This window comes from Balaenoptera musculus, chromosome 1, assembly GCF_009873245.2.
Source record: "Balaenoptera musculus isolate JJ_BM4_2016_0621 chromosome 1, mBalMus1.pri.v3, whole genome shotgun sequence".
NCBI lineage: Eukaryota > Metazoa > Chordata > Mammalia > Artiodactyla > Balaenopteridae > Balaenoptera > Balaenoptera musculus.
This window is the reverse complement of record NC_045785.1, coordinates 58,813,981-58,833,109: the sequence shown is the minus strand read 5'-3', so window position 1 is coordinate 58,833,109 and position 19,129 is coordinate 58,813,981. Positions and strand designations below refer to the sequence as shown.

Here is a 19,129-nt window from a genome sequence, read left to right as displayed (position 1 = left end):
AATTGATAAGCCATTAGCCAGACTCATCAAGAAAAAGAGGAAGAGGACTCAAATCAATAAAATCAGAAATGAAAAAAGAGAAGTTACAACAGACACTGCAGAAATACAAAGCATCCTAAGAGACTACTACAAGCAACTTTATGCCAATAAAATGGACAACCTGGACGAAATGGACAAATTCTTAGAAAGGTATAACCTTCCAAGACTGAACCAGGAAGAAACAGAAAATATGGACAGACCAATCACAAGTAATGAAATTGAAACTGTGATTAAAAATCTTCCAACAGGGCTTCCCTGGGCGCAGTGGTTGAGAATCCGCCTGCCAATGCAGGGGACACGGGTTCGAGCCCTGGTCTGGGAAGATCCCACATGCCGCGGAGCGGCTGGGCCCGTGAGCCACAATTGCTGAGCCTCGCGTCTGGAGCCTGTGCTCCGCAACAAGAGAGGCCGCGATAGCGAGAGGCCCGCGCACCGCGATGAAGAGTGGCCCCCGCTTGCCACAACTGGGAGAAAGCCCTCGCATTCTTAGAAAGGTATAACCTTCCAAGACTGAACCAGGAAGAAACAGAAAATATGGACAGACCAATCACAAGTAATGAAATTGAAACTGTGATTAAAAATCTTCCAACAAACAAAAGTCCAGGACCAGATGGCTTCACAGGTGAATTCTGTCAAACATTTAGAGAAGAGCTAACACCTATCCTTCTCAAACTCTTCCAAAAAATTGCAGAGGAAGGAACACTCCCAAACTCATTCTATGAGCCCACCATCACCCTGATACCAAAACCAGACAAAGACACTACAAAAAAAGGAAATTACAGACCAATATCACTGATGAATATAGATGCAAAAATTCTCAACAAAATACTAGCAAACAGAATCCAACAACACATTAAAAGGATCATACACCACGATCAAGTGGGATTTATCCCAGGGATGCAAGGATTCTTCAATGTATGCAAATCAATCAATGTGATACACCATATTAACAAATTGAAGAAGAAAAACCATATGATCATCTCAATAGATGCAGAAAAAGCTTTTGACAAAATTCAACAACCATTTTTGACAAAAACTCTCCAGAAAGTGGGCATAGAGGGAAACTACCTCAACATAATAAAGGCCATATATGACAAACCCACAGCAAACATCATTCTCAATGGTGAAAAACTGAAAGCATTTCCTCTAAGATCAGGAACGAGACAAGGATGTCCACTGTCAGCACTATTATTCAACATAGTTCTGGAAGTCCTAGCCACGGCAATCAGAGAAGAAAAAGAAATAAAAGGAATACAAATTGGAAAAGAAGAAGTAAAACTGTCACTGCTTGCGGATGACATGATATTATACATAGAGAATCCTAAAGATGCCACCAGAAAACTGCTAGAGCTAATTAATGAATATGGTAAAGTTGCAGGATACAAAATTAATGCACAGAAATCTCTTGCATTCCTATACACTAATGATGAAAAATCTGAAAGAGAAATTATGGAAACACTCCCATTTACCATTGCAACAAAAAGAATAAAAATACCTAGGAATAAACCTACCTAGGGAGACAAAAGACCTGTATGCAGAAAACTATAAGACACTTAATGAAAGAAATTAAAGATGATACCAACAGATGGAGAGATATACCATGTTCTTGGATTGGAAGAATCAACATTGTGAAAATGACTCTACTACCCAAAGCAATCTACTGATTCAATGCAATCCCTATCAAATTACCAATGGCATTTTTTACGGAACTAGAACAAATCATCTTAAAATTTGTATGGAGACACAAAAGACCCCGAATAGCCAAATCAGTCTTGAGGGAAAAAAACGGAGCTGGAGGAATCAGACTCCCTGACTTCAGACTATACTACAAAGCTACAGTAATCAAGACAATATGGTACTGGCACAAAAACAGAAACATAGATCAATGGAACAAGATAGAAAGCCCAGAGATAAACCCACGCACCTATGGTCAACTAATCTATGACAAAGGAGGCAAAGATATACAATGGAGAAAAGACAGTCTCTTCAATAAGTGGTGCTGGGAAAACTGGACAGCTACATGTAAAAGAATGAAATTAGAACACTCCCTAACACCATACACAAAAATAAACTCAAAATGGATGAAAGACCTAAATGTAAGACCGGACACTATAAAACTCTTAGAGGAAAATATAGGAAGAACACTCTTTGACATAAATCACAGCAAGCTCTTTTTTGATCCACCTCCTAGAGTAATGGAAGTAAAAACAAAAATAAACAAATGGGACCTAATGAAACTTCAAAGCTTTTGCACAGCAAAGGAAACCATAAACAAGATGAAAAGACAACCCTCAGAATGGGAGAAAATATTTGCAAACGAATCAACGGACAAAGGATTAATCTCCAAAATATATAAACAGCTCATTCAGCTCAATATTAAAGAAACAAACAACCCAATCCAAAAATGGGCAGAAGACCTAAATAGACATTTCTCCAAAGAAGACATACAGGCGGCCACGAAGCACATGAAAAGATGCTCAACATCACTAATTATTAGAGAAATGCAAATCAAAACTACAATGAGGTATCACCTCACACCAGTTAGAATGGGCATCATCAGAAAATCTACAAACAACAAATGCTGGAGAGGGTGTGGAGAAAAGGGAACCCTCTTGCACTGTTGGTGGGAATGTAAATTGATACAGCCACTATGGAGAACAATATGGAGGTTCCTTAAAAAACTAAAAATAGAATTACCATATGACCCAGCAATCCCACTGCTGGGCATATACCCAGAGAAAACCATAATTCAAAAAGACACATGCACCCGAATGTTCATTGCAGCACTATTTACAATAGCCAGGTCATGGAAGCAACCTAAAGGCCCATCAACAGACGAATGGATAAAGAAGAAGTGGTACATATATACAATGGAATATTACCCAGCCATAAAAAGGAACGAAATTGAGTCATTTGTTGAGACGTGGATGGTTCTAGAGACTGTCATACAGAGTGAAGTAAGTCAGAAAGAGAAAAACAAATGTCGTATATTAACGCATGTATGTGGAACCTAGAAAAATGGTACAGATGAGCTGGTTTGCAGGGCAGAAGTTGAGACACAGATGTAGAGAACGGACATATGGACACCAAGGGGGGAAAACTGCGGTGGGGTGGGGATGGTGGTGTGCTGAATTGGGCGATTGGGATTGACATGTATACACTGATGTGTATAAAATTGATGCCTAATAAGAACCTGCAGTATAAAAAAACAAACAAACAAAACAACTAATACTAAACTTTCATTGGGTTATTTGTATAGAAATATGTTAATATAAATGTTTCAGACATTACATGAAATTTCTAAAAAAAAAAAAAAGAATGCATTTGGGAGTGTTCCTTCCCTTGCAATTTTTTGGAAGAGTTTGAGAAGAATCAGTGTTAGCTCTTCTCTAAATGTTTGATAGAATTATCCTGTGAAGCCATCTGGTTCTGGACTTTTGTTTGTTGGAAGAGTTTTAATTACAGTTTCAATTTCATTACTTGTGATAGGTCTGTTTATATTTTCTAATTCTTCCTGGTTCAGTCTTGGAAAATTGTACCTTTCCAAGAATTTGTCCGTTTCTTCGTGGTTGTCCATTTTATTGGCATATAGTTTATAGTAGTGTCTTATAATCCTTTGTATTTCTGTGGTGTCAGTTGTGATTTCTCCTTTTTCATTTCTGATTTTATTGATTTGCGTCCTCCCCTTTTTTCTTGATGAGTCTGGCTAAGGGTTTATCAATTTTGTTTATCTTCTCAAAGTACCAGCTTTTAGTTTTATTGACTTGCTATCGTTTCCTTCATTTCTTTTTCATTTATTTCTGATCTGATCTTTATGATTTCTTTCCTTCTGCTAACTTTGGGGTATTTTTTTTCTTCTTTCTCTAATTGCTTTAGGTCTAGGGTTAGATTGTTTATTTGAGTTTTTTCTTGTTTCTTGAGTTGAGATTGAATTGCTATAAACTTCCCTCTTAGAACTGCTTTTGTGTTCCATAGGTTTTGGGTCATCATGTTTTCATTGTCATTTGTTTCTGTGTATTTTTTTATTTCTTCTTTGATTTCCTCAGTGATCTCTTGTTTATTTAGTATCTCACTGTTTAGCCTCCATGTATTTGTGGTTTTTACAGTTTTTTTCCTGTAATTGATTTCTAGTCTCATAGCGTTGTGGTCAGAAAAGATGCTTGATGATTTCAATTTTCTTAAATTTATCGAGGCTTGATTTGTGACCCAAGAGGTGATCTATCCTGGAGAATGTTCTGTGTCTACTTGAGAAGAAAGTGTATTCTGCAACTTTCGGGTGGAATGTTCTATAAATATCAATTAAATCTATCTGGTCTATTGTGTCATCTAAAGCTTGTGTTTCCTTATTTATTTTCTGTTTGGATGATCTGTCCATTGGTGTAAGTAGGGTGTTAAAGTCCCCTACTATTATTGTGTTACTGTCAATTTCCCCTTTCATGGTTGTTAACATTGGCCTTATGTCTTGAGGTGGGTTTATGCACCCTATGTTAGGTGCCTAAACATTTATAATTGTTATGTCTTCTTCTTGGATTGATCCCTTGATCATTATGTAGTGTCCTTCCTTATCTCTTGTAACAGTCTTTATTTTAAAGTCTATTTTATCTGATATGCATATTGCTACTCCAGCTTTCTTGTGATTTCCATTTGCATGGAATATCTTTTTCCATCCCTTCACTTTCAGTCTGTATGTGTCCCTAGGTCTGAAGTGGGTCTCTTGTAGACAGGCATATATATGGGTCTTGTTTTTGTATCCATTTAGCCAGTCTGTGTCTTTTGGTTGGGGCATTTAATCCATTTATGTTCAAGGTTATTATCGATATGTATGTTCCTATTACCATTTTCTTAATTGTTTTGGGTTTGTTTTTGTGGGTCTTTTTCTTCTCTTGTGTTTCCTGCCTAGAGAAGTTTCTTTAGCATTTGTTGTAAAGCTGGTTTGGTGGTTTTGAATTCTCTTAGCTTTGGCTTGTCTGAAAAGCTTTTGATTTCTCCATCGAATCTGAATGAGATCCTTGCTGGGTAGAGTAATCTTGGTTGTAGGTTTTTCTCTTTCATCACTTAAAGTATATCCTGCCACTCCCTTATGGCCTACAGAGTTTCTGCTGAAAAGTCAGCTGATAACCTTATGGGATTTCTTTGTATGTTATTTTTTGTTTTTCTCTTGCTGCTTTTAATATTTTTTCTTTGAATTTAATTTTTGTTAGTTTGATAAATATGTGGTTTGATGTGTTTCTCTTGGGGTTTATCTTGGATGGGACTCTCTGTGCTTCTTGGACTTGGGTGACTCTTTCCTTTCCCATGTTAGGGAAGTTTTCCACTATAATCTCTTCAAATATTTCCTCAGACCCGTTCTTTTTCTCTTCTTCTTCTGGGACCCCTATAATTTGAATGTTGATGCGTTTAGTGTTGTCCCAGCAGTCTCTGAGATTGTCTTCAATTCTTTTCTTTCTTTTTTCTTTATTCTGCTCCTTGGCAGGTATTTCCACCCTTCTGTCTTCCAGCTCACTTATTCGTTCCTGTGCCTCAGTTATATTCTGTTACTGGTTCCTTCTAGTGTATTTTTCATTTCAGTTATTGTGTTGTTCATCTGTGTTTGTTTGTTCTTTAGTTCTTCTAGATCTTTCTTAAACATTTCTTGTATTTTCTCAATCTGTGCCTCCATTCTATTTCTGAGATTCTGGATCATCTTTATTATCATTACTCTGAATTCTTTTTCAGGTAGATTGCCTATTTCCTCTTCTTTTATTTGGTCTTATAGGTTTTTACCTTGCTCCTTCATCTGTGACATATTTTTTTGCTGTCTCATTTTTTTTTTTTTTTTTGATGAGTGGGATTGTGTTCCTGTCTTACTGGTTGTTTGGCCTGAGGCTTCCAACACTGGAGTTTATAGGCTGTTGGGTAGAGCTCGGTCTTGGTGCTGAGATGAGGACCTCTGGGAGACCTCACTCTGATGAATATTCCCTGGAGTCTGAGGTTCTCTGTTAGTCCAGTGGTTCAGACTCGGAGCTCCCACCGCAGGATCTTCAGCCAGATCCCCAGCTCGTGAACCAAGATCCCACAAGCCACCCAGAGCAGCCAAAAAAAAAAGGGGGGAGAATAACAACAAAGTAAAAAATAAAATTATACTAAGAAATTAACAGATATGTTAGGAAGAACGTAAAAATAAAAATAGAGATGAAACAACAACTGGAAGGCAAAACGGAACCACAGTAGTAAAAAAGAGGAGGAGAAAAGAAGAAAAGGTGGAAAAGGCCTTGGCTATGGAGGGTGGGGCCTAAGCAGGGGTGGAGTGTGGGCAGTGGGTGGGCCCTATGCTTAGGACCCACAGGACTGGAAAAGGCCCTTGTTGGGGGTGGGGCTTAGGCTCAATGGAACAGAAGGGGCCCAGGCATGCTTCTCGCCTCTGGTCTCAGAGCACTGGGGACCCCACCTGGGAGCTCAGTAGGTTTCCCGGGCTCGAGTGGGTGGAGCCAACGTCCTATGCTCCTCTCCTGCTCCTCTGGTCCTGGAGGCCCCCTCCTGCCCGCCTCTCCTGATCTCCTCCTGGTCTCCCTCCTATGCCCCCAGGACCCATGCAGCCTGGAGTGGGCCTCTGAGGGCATAGGACCTGGCCCAAGAGTCAGGCAGACTTCTCTGGACGATTGGGCAGGGGATGCGCTGGGCGTGCTCCCCCTGATCCAAGCCTCCAAGGGTGAACCCCTTCCCCCTCTCAGCCACCCTTCGAGGGCACTGGTCCTGTCTGGCCTCCACTTCTCCTACCTCCTCAGTCCCCCCACGTCCTACCAGTTCGCTTGGGGGTTCCTCGTATCACCTTGGGCTTCGAGGCCCCCCACCAGCATCCTGCCGGTGCCCAAGTTGTGGGGAGACACAAACTCCTCGTCTTCCCACACCACCCTACACTGTATTTTTAAATTCTCCGACTCTCTGGATGGCATTCCTCCTCCTTCCTCAGCCTTCCCATGCTCCTTTTCCTTTCTTGTGGAAAGTTTTTATTTTTAAATGGCTTGGACTCCCTCCCCACTCTAGCTTTTAAGGTCCAGAGCCAAGAATTTGGATCTCTTGCTATGGAGAATGAATCCTAGATGTGTGGCTCTTCTTGCCTTCGTGAGATGGATCCTGAGTGAAGCTCTGGAAAAAGCTCATTTCCAGGAACTTGGCAAGCAGTTTCTGATGCAGCAGAGGCCAGAGGGGCTAAGGAAAGAGAAAGAACCATTGAGAAGTGTTGTTTTGTTTGGGACATGGAGAGAGATGCCGAGAAATGTGTGTATGTATATGTGTGTGTGTGTGTGTGTGTGGAGGGCGAGTGGATAGGAAGGAAATGAAAGCAGAGAGCACAGACTTTTGCTTCTCCCTTTTGGTCAAGGAATGGACAGAGAGAAACAAAGCGGGCAGCAGATTTGAGAAAGGGTCAGTTTCCAAAGAACATTTTCTCTCACATAATTCTGTTTATCGTGTGGCTCGGAAAATGAGCCTTAAAAATGAACCAGTGAGCGCCTCACTGCTTCGCACTGTGCTGGGTTTGAGAGGATGAGTGACAAAGACTCATGCTTGCTCTCACAGAGCTAGTAGTCTGATCTAGGAGACAAGACTTCCTCCTCTGCCTCCTGAAACATGGGATGTGGCAGGACAACTCCAGCCAGGGTGTCCAAGCCAGAATGTTTTCATGTTGTCAGCGGCTGAGTGGCGCCGCAAGGGCATGGTGCTCCAGGTTCCTAACTGTCGGTTGATCCACCATAGCTGCAGCGTTGGTGTAAACACATTCAAGTCAGTCTATATATATATATGGTCGTAAAATTAATTTCCGTCCATGTTTACTAAACGATTACCCTTAGTTTTGTAAACCATAGAGATCCCAATTCTCAGATTCTTATATCAGAAGAACAGGAATGTTTTTGAATGCTTGTAATCTGTATTTTGATTGACAATCATACAGTGGATTTTGAAAGGCTTTATTTAGACTATGTGTGTACTTAATATACGTTAATTAATAAAACTGAATAGTTTTTAATGTGTTAAAAATATATAGAGAGACTATCAATGTATACATATGTATCTGTTTACATATAATCATTTTATGTGTATATATGTATATATGTGTATGCATATATAGATATACATATACTTTTTTTTCTTTAATTTAGCAAAGATACTTTAGACCTTCTCTTTCAAGGACCATTCACATTTTCTGCCGTGCTCCTGATGCCTTTTCATTAAAGCTTTTCCTTTTACCTGTTTGCATAATCAATCTGCGAATCATTCTGGATGTCTTCCCAGGCAGAAACAAACTGCAACACAGGCTGATGTTAACCCTTAGCCCGGAGCAAAGGCTTCATCTCTCAGGGGTACACCATTGATGCCCTGCACACAGGACACACCGTCCACATCCCCTCAGTCACCAGTTCATGTAGGGAAAAAAAGTTGGAGTTGCTTATGAAGTTAGTTCTTGATACTAGCTTTCATTTTTGTGTTATTTCGTTTATAAAATTCTTATCAGAAGGTTTTAGAAAAAAAGTGAGAAATGGAATTCCTGACTGGATGACTATGACAGAGGGAACAGGAGACACTCTAAGTGCCAACAGGTTCCTTTCTATTTCTATTCCCACTAAATGTCTTCTGTCTGATACGTTCTTTCTGCTGGAAGCCACAGCAGCAACCCCAGGCCCTGTGTCTTGGTAGCTACCGTTCAGTGTCAGTTTTGCTTCTGGAGGCTTCTGAGGTCTCCTGCTGCTTGTTTCACAGGAAAGGTGGCTTTGGCTTTTGTTGCCTCAGTAAATGTTTGGTTTGAGTCATGAGGCTTTGACAGTGGCTGCCTTTTGTTGCAGATCTTTCCCCTGCTTGTGTGTTAAGTGACACGCACCTACCCATGGCCAGGCTGGCTTCCCCTTGATGTCTGTGTGTAGCGATGGAATCGGTCTTCCCTCCAGGGCTGGACTCAGATTCTGAAGTGGGTCCTGATAGCCTGTGTCTTCACATGGTCTTCCCTCTGTGCATGTCTGTATCCTCATCTCTTTTTTTCTCAGAAGGAGAAATTATGGTTATATTGGATCAGGGTTCACCCTAATGACTTCATTTTAACTTAATCACCTCTTTAAAGACCCTGTGTCCAAATACAGTCACATTCTGAGGTACTGGGAATTAGGACTTCAACAAATGGATTGGCGGGGAGGTACAATTCAAACTACGATGCTAAGATTTCATGCAAAATGTCTGGGATTTATTGTTTCCCTCCTTAGAGGTGCCTGGCACTGAGTGTCAGGAGGTACCTTGGAGGTAGATGGGAAACGGCTCACTTCAAGCCTGGTATAAACCAATCTGATCGTTGAAAGGGATTGAGAGATCCCTGAACCCTTCCTACCAAGACCACTCTGCCTTATACCCCAGAAGGGATCACAAAGGCGGAGTCATCCCAAAGCACACGTGTTTTCTAGCTGAGTGTTTGTCCCTAAACCCCAGTGGGGAATTCCAGTGCTGGGGTGCTGGGCTAGATGAGCCGTGTAGAGCAGAGCAGAGCAGGGAGGAGCTGGACCGGCCCATGTGAGGAAGTATTGGTGGGTGTTTTTAATGATCACTTATTACATAGCAGATACTGTGCTGGTGATTTACATTCTTTAAAAAATTTTTTTTTTATTTTTAAAGATTTAGAAAACCTACCATCCAGTATTTTGTTAACACCCAAAATGTAGAAAGGATATAATTGTAGAGTAAACAACAGTCCTTGGCATGGAAATAATTTAGCTTTACAAGCAATACGCTCTCCTTGATTTTCTCATTTTGCCATGAACCAGGGATATCATTACAGAGAGTTATCATTTGAGCTCAGCTTTGAAGGTGAAAATGGGAAGAGGTTTGTTGTGGGACTGTAAAAAATTCCACAGAAAGGTCAGGAGTGTTATAGAAAGAACATAATCTTTGGAGGTAGACACAGATGGTTTGGAATCCTGGCTCCAATGTATACTGTGTATGACCTCAAGAAATAAATACAAACTCATAGTGTGAGAGCTTTCTGACTTCCACATCTGGGTAATGAGGTTATTAATTTGCCTTAGTGGTTGTGAGAACAGAATTAGGTAGCCCTTATTAATATTAGAAGAATGTGGATCTCTCCCAAATTCTGTGAAACAGCCTTGGAATTAAATTAGAAGTTTCCCTTCTTTGACTAAAGTAGCCACATTTACACAAATAATTGTCATTAAAATGCTGCCAGTCTTAGGAAGCTGTGCTCATCATTATATCATTAGAGTGCAGTTTATGTAGCTTTCTGCATCCCCAGTATGCATTCCAGCAGTTAAAATCAAGCAGCAGCTGCCTATCTGTGGATGTCATACCATAGATGTGGATCTATTGATAGTCCTTTGAGATTAAATCCCATGGCAGAGATTGGTCTCATTTCACAATGGTTAGAAACAAGCCTTCATCTTATTGTTAATTAGCTGAGATGAACTGACATCATAAGTAGGAAAAGAGACTTACTGCAAACTGAAGAAATCTTTTCCTTTCATAATTTATTCTTTTCCATTTATTCTGCCCCTACCCCCTAATAAGAAACATACCACATTTTCAGAAGGGTTTGTTTTGTTTTGTTGTCTTGGAAGGGAAGAGACTTTGAACATGTTTTTGCACTGGAGCTGAGAGAGGGAGGGTAGCAGATGGAGTGAGACCTTGGCAGAGGAGGAAGTCTATGGAGTTTGGAGACAAATGGCAGGATCCCTACTCCTGCTATGTCACTGTCATTTTCCCATCCGTTCCCTAAAGGGAAAATGTTGGTCTTCAAGGTACAATGAAACCACACATGAATCATGGATTTTCCTAGCCAGAGTCTCATTGATCCAGGTCCTCATTCCGGCTCTGCTGGGAGCAAGCCTGGTCACATTAGAGAAATTCATTGCCTATTTGAGCCTTGGTGTCTTCACATCTTATTAGGAAATACAGGGCACACTAAGCCCCTAAAAGTGCAAATGGTAAATACTCATAAATAATAGCTCTCCTTACTATCAGTGCACTGATGTTGTGTGCTATAAACTTCCTTTCATCAGATGCAAATGCAAAATTAATATGCTGAACAATTCATCCAAATTGCTATATATATATATATCTATATATATATATCTATATATCTATGACAGTAACATATTGCATGTGGATTTGTACTTCACCGGCAGTCTCAATGGGTGTTGGGAACTTGAATATTTACACAGAGTCAGCATAACCTAAGGTTGAGGAGCCTCATTGCTCCGGTTTCAACCCCACATCACTATTTATCAGCTTGGGTCTTGGGAAAGTTACTTGACCTCTCTGTGCCTCAGTTTCTTCTTCAAAAGAATGGAAATGATGAAATAGTACCTCTCTCAAAGGGCTGGTAATGAGGATTAAATGCATAAATATTTGTAAAGTGTTTAGAATGGAGTCAGACATAGGACAAGCACTATAATATAGGTACCTGTTAAAATTAAAAAGCCCAAGTAGTTTTGGCTGTTTTTTCACGTGATGTGATCTGTACCGTCATACACATTTTCCAGGACCTGCTAATTGGAATCACATTTTAAACTTAAATAATTGGTGCCTTCGGTTCAAAACCTGAGTAGAATTACAATCTAGTATCTATTTCTACGAAGTCTTCAGTGAAAGGGATTCCTTAGGTAAACACTTGGAGGTACTAATGGGTCTACTGGGGTGCTCAGGACTCTCTTTGAAATTTTGATGACTCTCAGACATGCAGATCAGGAAATCGGCTTTGAAGTTTTGGTTGGCTCACCCAGATATGCAAATCCAGAACTAGCTTTGACCAAGAAATCTGAGGCTTAAGCCCGTTCTTGACTGAGGAGAGGACTAGAATTTGCAGCAGCGAGAATGTAAGTTACTGACCTGGGAAAACTCGCTCATTGTATAATGAATGGTTCCACGTGGCCCCAGGCAGCTCTGTGTAAAGCCTTTAAGCAGCCTTTCCACCCTATTGGTGCATGCCGAGGGCCGTAGCATTGGAGTCCGGGCTGATACCCCTTTGGTACCTGCTCTGCCCCCTGTGCTTGGATTGGACACTTGCTAGGACAGCCCCAAATTGCTATTAACAGTCTCTGCAACAGCCAATGACCCTGCTTCTGGGACTAAAGATTCTCCTGGGTAGAGAGCTGCAATTCCAGCATTTCATAAGACTGATTTAGTTGCACAGCTGCTGAGGGTCTACAGTGAAAAACAAATACCCCGTGGCACACATGAAGGGCACCAGCCAAGCAGCCTGCAGGGCCAGTGAGTTGGGTGACCCCTAGGGTCCTAAGGCCATCAGATTAATGGATGCCCAGCAATTCCTAAACTAGTGACAAGATATTAGTTGGGCCAGAGCTTTCTTCTAAGTAATAGTATGGAATCCCAATTGAAAACAGCGCTTGTGTGTTTAATTCCATGCTTTGAAGTAGGAAAAATTTCAATTCCAGAAACTATGAAATCATATGTGTACGATGTAAGTAAAAAAAAAAATCCCAGACATAACCTTAACCTTTTGTTCTCCAGCACCCCTCTCTGCAAATATGCCTGTACATGTGCACCCCATATACAGTCTTAATTGAGAACCATTGGGTCTTGGTGTTTTTCGTTTTCCCTTTGCCAACTATATATTCACTTGATGGTCTTACGTCAGGTAGCAGACTTTAAGGGTTTAACACAGAAACTTATTTTTCTCCTGCTAGTTGAGAAGAGGCCACATTATTCCATTTTAGCAGAGGAATACCTTTGTCCACTGGTGATGACTCCAGAACACTGATGTTGTGTAGAGTCCTGGGGGCAACAGAAAATTCAGAGCACATTTCTTATGCTTTTTTCCTGGAGGAGAAAACCCCTAATTATTCCTAAAGGCATTACACATAGTGCCCTGTCCAATCTGTTGGTAAATATAGGCAGGTCTTCTTTACCTTCACATGGCCGTAGCTGCTTTGTAAATTATTCACAGCGAATGTGTACACGATTTTGGAGTCAGACCTACCTTCCTTGGCCTAGTTCCCGGCTCCATCGTGTGTCTGCTCCTCTTCCTGACCCCCCTTCCCAGCTTCCTCACCTGTAAAGCTGGCAAGACCAGAGTTCCTGCCTCGGAGGGCTCTCGTGAGGATTAAATACGGCAAAAACCGCATGGTCGTGTCAATAGATGCAGAAGACGCATTTGACAAATTTCAACCATCACGTATAAAGCATCAAGAATAGCGTCAGGCACAAAGTAAGCTCTATTAAATGTTCATAATTATTACGAATAATGTAGGCAGTAAGCTGACTCATCTATCATTAAAATGTCTTCTCTGGGAGATGGAAATGCTAAGAAATTACTGGCAAGTCTGAGTGCAAAGGGTGGGAGTCAGCCCTAGTTTTAGGTGTCTGTGCCCTGGTTTTTTCTCTAAGCTCAGAATGTGAAAGAGCTCTGGCGTTGGGCGGTTGTTACTGAGACGAATCCCAGCTTTCTCCTTGATCACATCTAACACCAAAAACCCTGTTTCAGGCGATCTGGGTGTCCACAGTGGGGAAGAACTCCAGCTCACCACCACTATCACCCACGTGGATGGACCCACCGAGATCTACAAGTTGACCCGCAAGGAGGCCCAGGAGTAGGAGGCTGCAGCACCCGGCTGGGACTGTCCCCCACGCCCCAGCCCCTCTAACTAGAGTGGGGAGCGTGCCAGAGAGCTCCACGTGCAAATGAATGCTCTGTCTCTTAGCTGTGGTTTACTTGGACCAGCAGTGTGGATGTTTGTCAGCTTGCCTTCTGATGGTAACTCTTGGAGGAAGATTCCTGCAGCCACTAATGCATTGTGTATGATAACAAACCCTCTGGTATGACACATGTTCTGTGATCATTGTTAATTAGTGACATAGTAACAGCTGTAGCAGGTGGTTAGTAAACCTCATGTGTTGGGGGTGCACTCCTTGGGGGATGGTTTGGGCCAGATGGGGTCTATATGGAGTGGAATATTTGATTCTTTTTTTTCCTGTTTTAGATTCTAGGATAGAGTTTAACATTCTTTGCTGTCCGAGATGGGCTGGTGTCATAGTCTTCTTTCTCCTAGTCCATGACCACTTTTTTTTTCCCCTATTTATATCACCAAGTAGCCTATCGAGTTAATATTTAAGTTGTCAATAGATATGTGCCCTTATTTTTTATGGCATAATATAAAATAACTGAATTTCATGAGAAGGTCTGTTACACCAGGGGCATTTCAGCTTTGAAACCAAATCTGTATATTCAATACTAACCAGTCTGTTGGATGTGGGTTTTAAAAAATGTTTGCTAAACTACCCAAGTAGGATTTATCGTATTAAATGGCCTCTGGGTCTGAAAAGCTTTTTTAACCTCTTGCTTAAAATGTGTTTTCTTTTGATAAGATGCTTCAAACAGCCTCCGAAAGTGTAGATCCGATCATTTAAATAAACCTGTATGTATATGCATATATGTATATGCACACCTCGCCCTCATGCTCAGCCAGAACACGTGCCTGCAGATTCTTTTCCGTGTTGCGTCTATGGGGTAGGGGGGAAACAGCTCTATGAAAAATTAAAATATTTTGCCATCAAATCAAAGTGTTTGGGGGTGTTATATATTTCTGGAAATAGGGTAACGTTTTCTTCACTGGATGGTTAACCTACCTAGGCTGGCATGTGTGACAGAAAGGGTGGGGGGGCAAAATGTACATGATTTAGAAGTAAATTATGACCCTCCTACCTATGCCCACTTCCCCAGATAGCCTGTTTCATTGTATTTTAACTCTGCCATTGGAGAGACAACATGGTGCAGCAGAGAGAAAGAATACTGGATCTGAGATTAGAAGGCAGAGTTTCCTAGCAGAGGCCCAACATTTATTACATAGCATGACCTTGTTGAAGCCACCTGACCTGGCTGTTCCCTCACCTACAAACTGGCATTCATAAACTTTAACTGCTTCACGGGGTGGCAGTGCAAATTAAGTCAGTTAATGTGTATGGAAATGCATTTTAAACTCTGAAGCTGTGTAACTATGTTCTTTCTGGATTTTAAAGACAATTTTGTGAGTGTCCTGTTTTTCAGACATTGATGCCTGGAGGTTTGGGGCACAATCCATTTAATTCGCCTACTCGGCACTCCTTCTCCATCCTTTCTTTTCCCTGATTTTGGCTAAATCCATGGAAAACAGTGATGGGAGGAAATACTATGGCTTTGGCTTTTCTCTCAGGCCTTTTCCTGTCCTGGTAAACATTTGATGATGTTTAATCCAATGCACTCAACATCCACTTCTGATCGACCACTGTGATGCCAGGAATTAAATGTAGCCCATGCCTCACAGTCTGGAAGGGAAGATGAACTTAAAACACGACAAGTAATCTCCTGCCCCAGAGGATGGAGGGAGAGTTTCTTCTAAGGAGATGGGGAAAAGGCCTGAGATAGGCCTTAAAGAAGAAGAAGTAAGATTTTATGAGGGCTGAAGGACAAAGGGAACAACAGTAAAAACTCATAGAGGAAGTGAAGAACAGAGAATGTTTGGACAAGGCTGGTCATCAGGCCTGACTGGCACATAAAAGGAGTGGATATAGCAGAAGATGGGCCCCATGCATCTGTGAGCCAGAATGAGAAGGGTCCTTAATGCTGTGGGAAGAGCTATCAGACTGAGCCTAGAGTTTTAGGCAGAAAAGTGATATGATCAGAGTTACTGCCGGAGCAACAGAAAGGCTGGACAAGCCCAGCAAAAAAGATCACAAAGCCTGGAACCAGGGCAACAGTAGAGGACGTGGAGAAGAGGGGATTAATTTTGGAGATAAAACCAGCAAGGTCTGAGCATTCTGAATGTGGACCTCATGAAAAGCAAGAGCAGAGTCAAAGTTCAAGCCCTCCTAGGTGAGGGAACGTTAGGGCCCTTGACAGAATTAGGGATTTTTGGAGAGGAAGTATCAGTGAATCTATTACCTAAGGGTCTGTAAGTACTAGAAGCCAAGTCTAGCAAGCTTAACTAAAAGAGGGACTTTAGTAGAACTTTCCGAGAGCACCCAGCACCAGGAATTCATGGACCTTTCCCCTAAAACAATACCATTGACTAGTCCAAGTCTTTGTCTCTCTCGTTTCAAAACTAGGGGAGGGTGCGTGAGCGGCTCAGTCTCAGGCAGATGTCTGCCCCTGTGCAGATCACCTGTGATCAGGAAGCCAAGTCAAGTGGCTGCGAGCAGCGTACCCTGTGGATTGACATCAGTTTCTAAAGAATGGAGAATCCATTTTGAGCTGGGCACACAATCAGAAAAGATGAATTACAGTGGGCCAGATGAGGAGTTTGGAGTTTTGGGTTTTAAAAGCCATCTTCTGGAGGAATTGACAAGCTAGCAGTTGGAAATAAGAGAAGAAGCGGACCAGTCAGGGCAGGAGACTTTGCAGCCATCATCATTGAGAATGAAGTTCAGCTTGGCAGAACAGCAAAGCGTCAGATAGCTGTGAGTGATGAACCGGGCACAGCCCATTCAAGAGGTGAGAGGAAGAAACTGAGGTAGATGACTCACAGGAACGCAAGGTGTCAAAGAAGCCAAAGAAAGAACCAGACCCAAGGGAAAAAAGTTCAATACCCTGAGAGATTCAACAGCATTTAAAGATTGAATAAGGCCTGTTGGATTTGGTGGTTTGGACATGTGGGACCTCATGGCAAGGGCAGACATTAGAGTTCTCATGATGGGAAGGAAAGAGGTAGGACGGTGGTCCAGGAGGAACCAGAGTCTGGGGAGAGAATGGGACTGAGCTTGTAAACTCTGAGAGGTGAGAGTCAGCCATGAAGTCAAGACAATGATGAAGTAACATAAGCCCCAAGGAAGGTCAGAGACTTGGGATAAAGGACACAAGCTGATGAGTTAGCTTTGAAAGAGTGAAAGGTCACTTCTATCCAGAGACAGGAGAGAAATAACCGATGGATGTTAGAGGAGAAACTTTAGGTCAAAAGGAGAGAAGTTGCAGCCTGTCCCTCTGTGTGTTCTGTTTTCTCCACGAACATGAAATGAGCCTGGAGTTCTGCTGAAGAAGTTCTCGGTTTCAACAACGCAGGTTGAACACAATTGTTTTCAATCAGTTGGAAACTTCAAGAAACCCTTCAAGAGGTGAGAAAAAGCCTTTATTAAGGACTATCAACCTAGAGCAAAAGTTAATTATTGGCCATGTATGCATTTTACAAATTATGTTAAATTTTTAAAGTAGTTTTGAAGAATATTATGGAGAAGAAGTATAAAATTCCCCAACTATCTGCCTTTAAAAAATAAGAGAATTTACGATTATATTCATCAAACAAGTAAGGTACAATTGCTATTTCCCGTAGAAAACAATCAGTTTTCTGTTGGTTAAGCCGTTGGGTTCACGAGGTGTTAGTCCTACATTTTCCCCTTAGGGGAAGAAGACGTCCATAAAAATGAAATAAGTGGTTTCTCTCACGACCTCTCGGTAGTTCTAATCATTTCTCAGAACTGAGATGATGTCTCAATTCTGATATCTAAGAGCTGGTGAAGCCTTTGGAAGTCAGACCCCTCGGGGTTCCGGCAGGTACCTTGAGAAGCTCTACAGAAGTGTCAGAAGGGAGGTTGGTCTTGGGTCTCATCCCCATCTTGGCAGTTCTAGAAACTCTATTTTGTCAACTCTTTCAAACTGATCCAGCTTTGAGAGGCTGCCTGGTCACATCGGGGAGTCTCAATGGATGACAATTCCCATGCAGTCTCACAGTGAAGCGTTCGACACGCCTTGTGTCTCCATCATCAAGGACGTATTCTTCCTTGCTATTGTTGGGTAGCCATGGAGGCTAAAAGAGGAAATGGGAGGGTTTTGGTGCACAGGGGATAAAAGCACAGAGAAATGAGAGCCCTTGAAAGAAATAACATCTCAACCATGATGAAGCCTGAGGGATCATCCCTGGACCTCCAAAGAAAATACACACAGCTCCCTGAAGAGTGCTTAGCGCAGTGCGGGAGTCCAGCTGGGGAGCATTGGTGGGTGAGCCGGTGAACGCACCTCAGCCCACCCCATTCTCTCTGACTGCTGGGGATGCCCTTCTTCCCTTGATTCAGTCAGACCCTGCTCCTTTCACTGCCATTCAGCATCAGGATACGTTAGTGCAGTTGATTAGGCTTAATGTGGGGGTGTAGCCTGACTTCCATGAGCCTATGCCTCACTCCCTGTATTTCGAGGTCCTCTCGTACTTTTGTGCTACGGGAACCATTCTGACTTCAGCTGCTTGCTCTCTCCTGTCACATTTTGCTACAGGGATGACTTGGTTTCTGAGACAGTGTCAGTGGTGCGTTTCTTTTCTCCTGACATCAGAGGGCTCTTCCGGGCACTCCTTGAACCACCCCAGTGTCCAGAGCTTCCTGTCTCTATGATCATGTACTTAGCTCCAGTGGTTAAGACCCTTCAGTATTGAGAGCAGGCCCCCTTTGCGACTTTGGCCTTTTTGTTCTGACTGCAGTTCCTCCCACAGGTCCTGTCCCACCCAGGACTGCTCTCCTCCAGGCTCACGTCTTGATTCCTCAGTTCCTCCTCCAGGTGTGGTTTCTGGACCCTTGCCTCATGACTGTTCGCCTATTAACTGCCTTCTAGTTCCTCATTGTTCTAGAATTTGATACTCAGACTGCAGCATTGCTCCAGCTGGCACAGATTAGTGTGAAAATAATACTTCTACTAGGGCTCGACATCCTAAGAAAATGGCACTAGATTTGAAAAATTATCCACTTCTTACCTTTTTGCTTCTCATGAACATGTAACCACTAAAACACTTAAGAGTTTAAAAAATTAATACAGGCATACCTTGTTTTATTGCACTTTGCAGATACTGCAATTTTTACAAATTGAAGTTTTATGGCGACCCTCTGTTGTCAGATGGTGGTTAGCATTTTTTAGCAATAAAGTATTTTTTAATTGAGGTATGTCCATTGTTTTTTAGACATGATGCTACTGCACACTGAATAGACTATAGTATGGTGTAAACATAACTTTTATGTGCATTGGGAAACCAAAAACTCCATGTGACTCCTTTTATTGTGGTATTCACTTTATCACAGTGGTCTGGAGCCAAACCCTCAGTATCTCCAAGGTATGCCTGTATCGCCAATACCCGCCTTTGTATTCAGCAAT

The 19,129-nt window shown here is 41.9% G+C and overlaps 1 protein-coding gene across 1 annotated transcript in view; it reads left to right on the top strand.

Annotated features, from left to right (window-relative positions):
* WLS (Wnt ligand secretion mediator) overlaps positions 1 to 14,362 on the top strand; it is a 111,813-nt gene extending 97,451 nt beyond the window's left edge. The window contains exons 12-13 of the mRNA XM_036858494.1: positions 9,822 to 9,880; positions 13,514 to 14,362. Of these exons, the coding sequence (XP_036714389.1) occupies positions 9,822 to 9,880; positions 13,514 to 13,623 (169 nt within the window). The 3' untranslated portion in view covers positions 13,624 to 14,362. The remainder of the gene's footprint in view (positions 1 to 9,821; positions 9,881 to 13,513) is intronic.
* Positions 14,363 to 19,129: the final 4,767 nt, after the last annotated feature.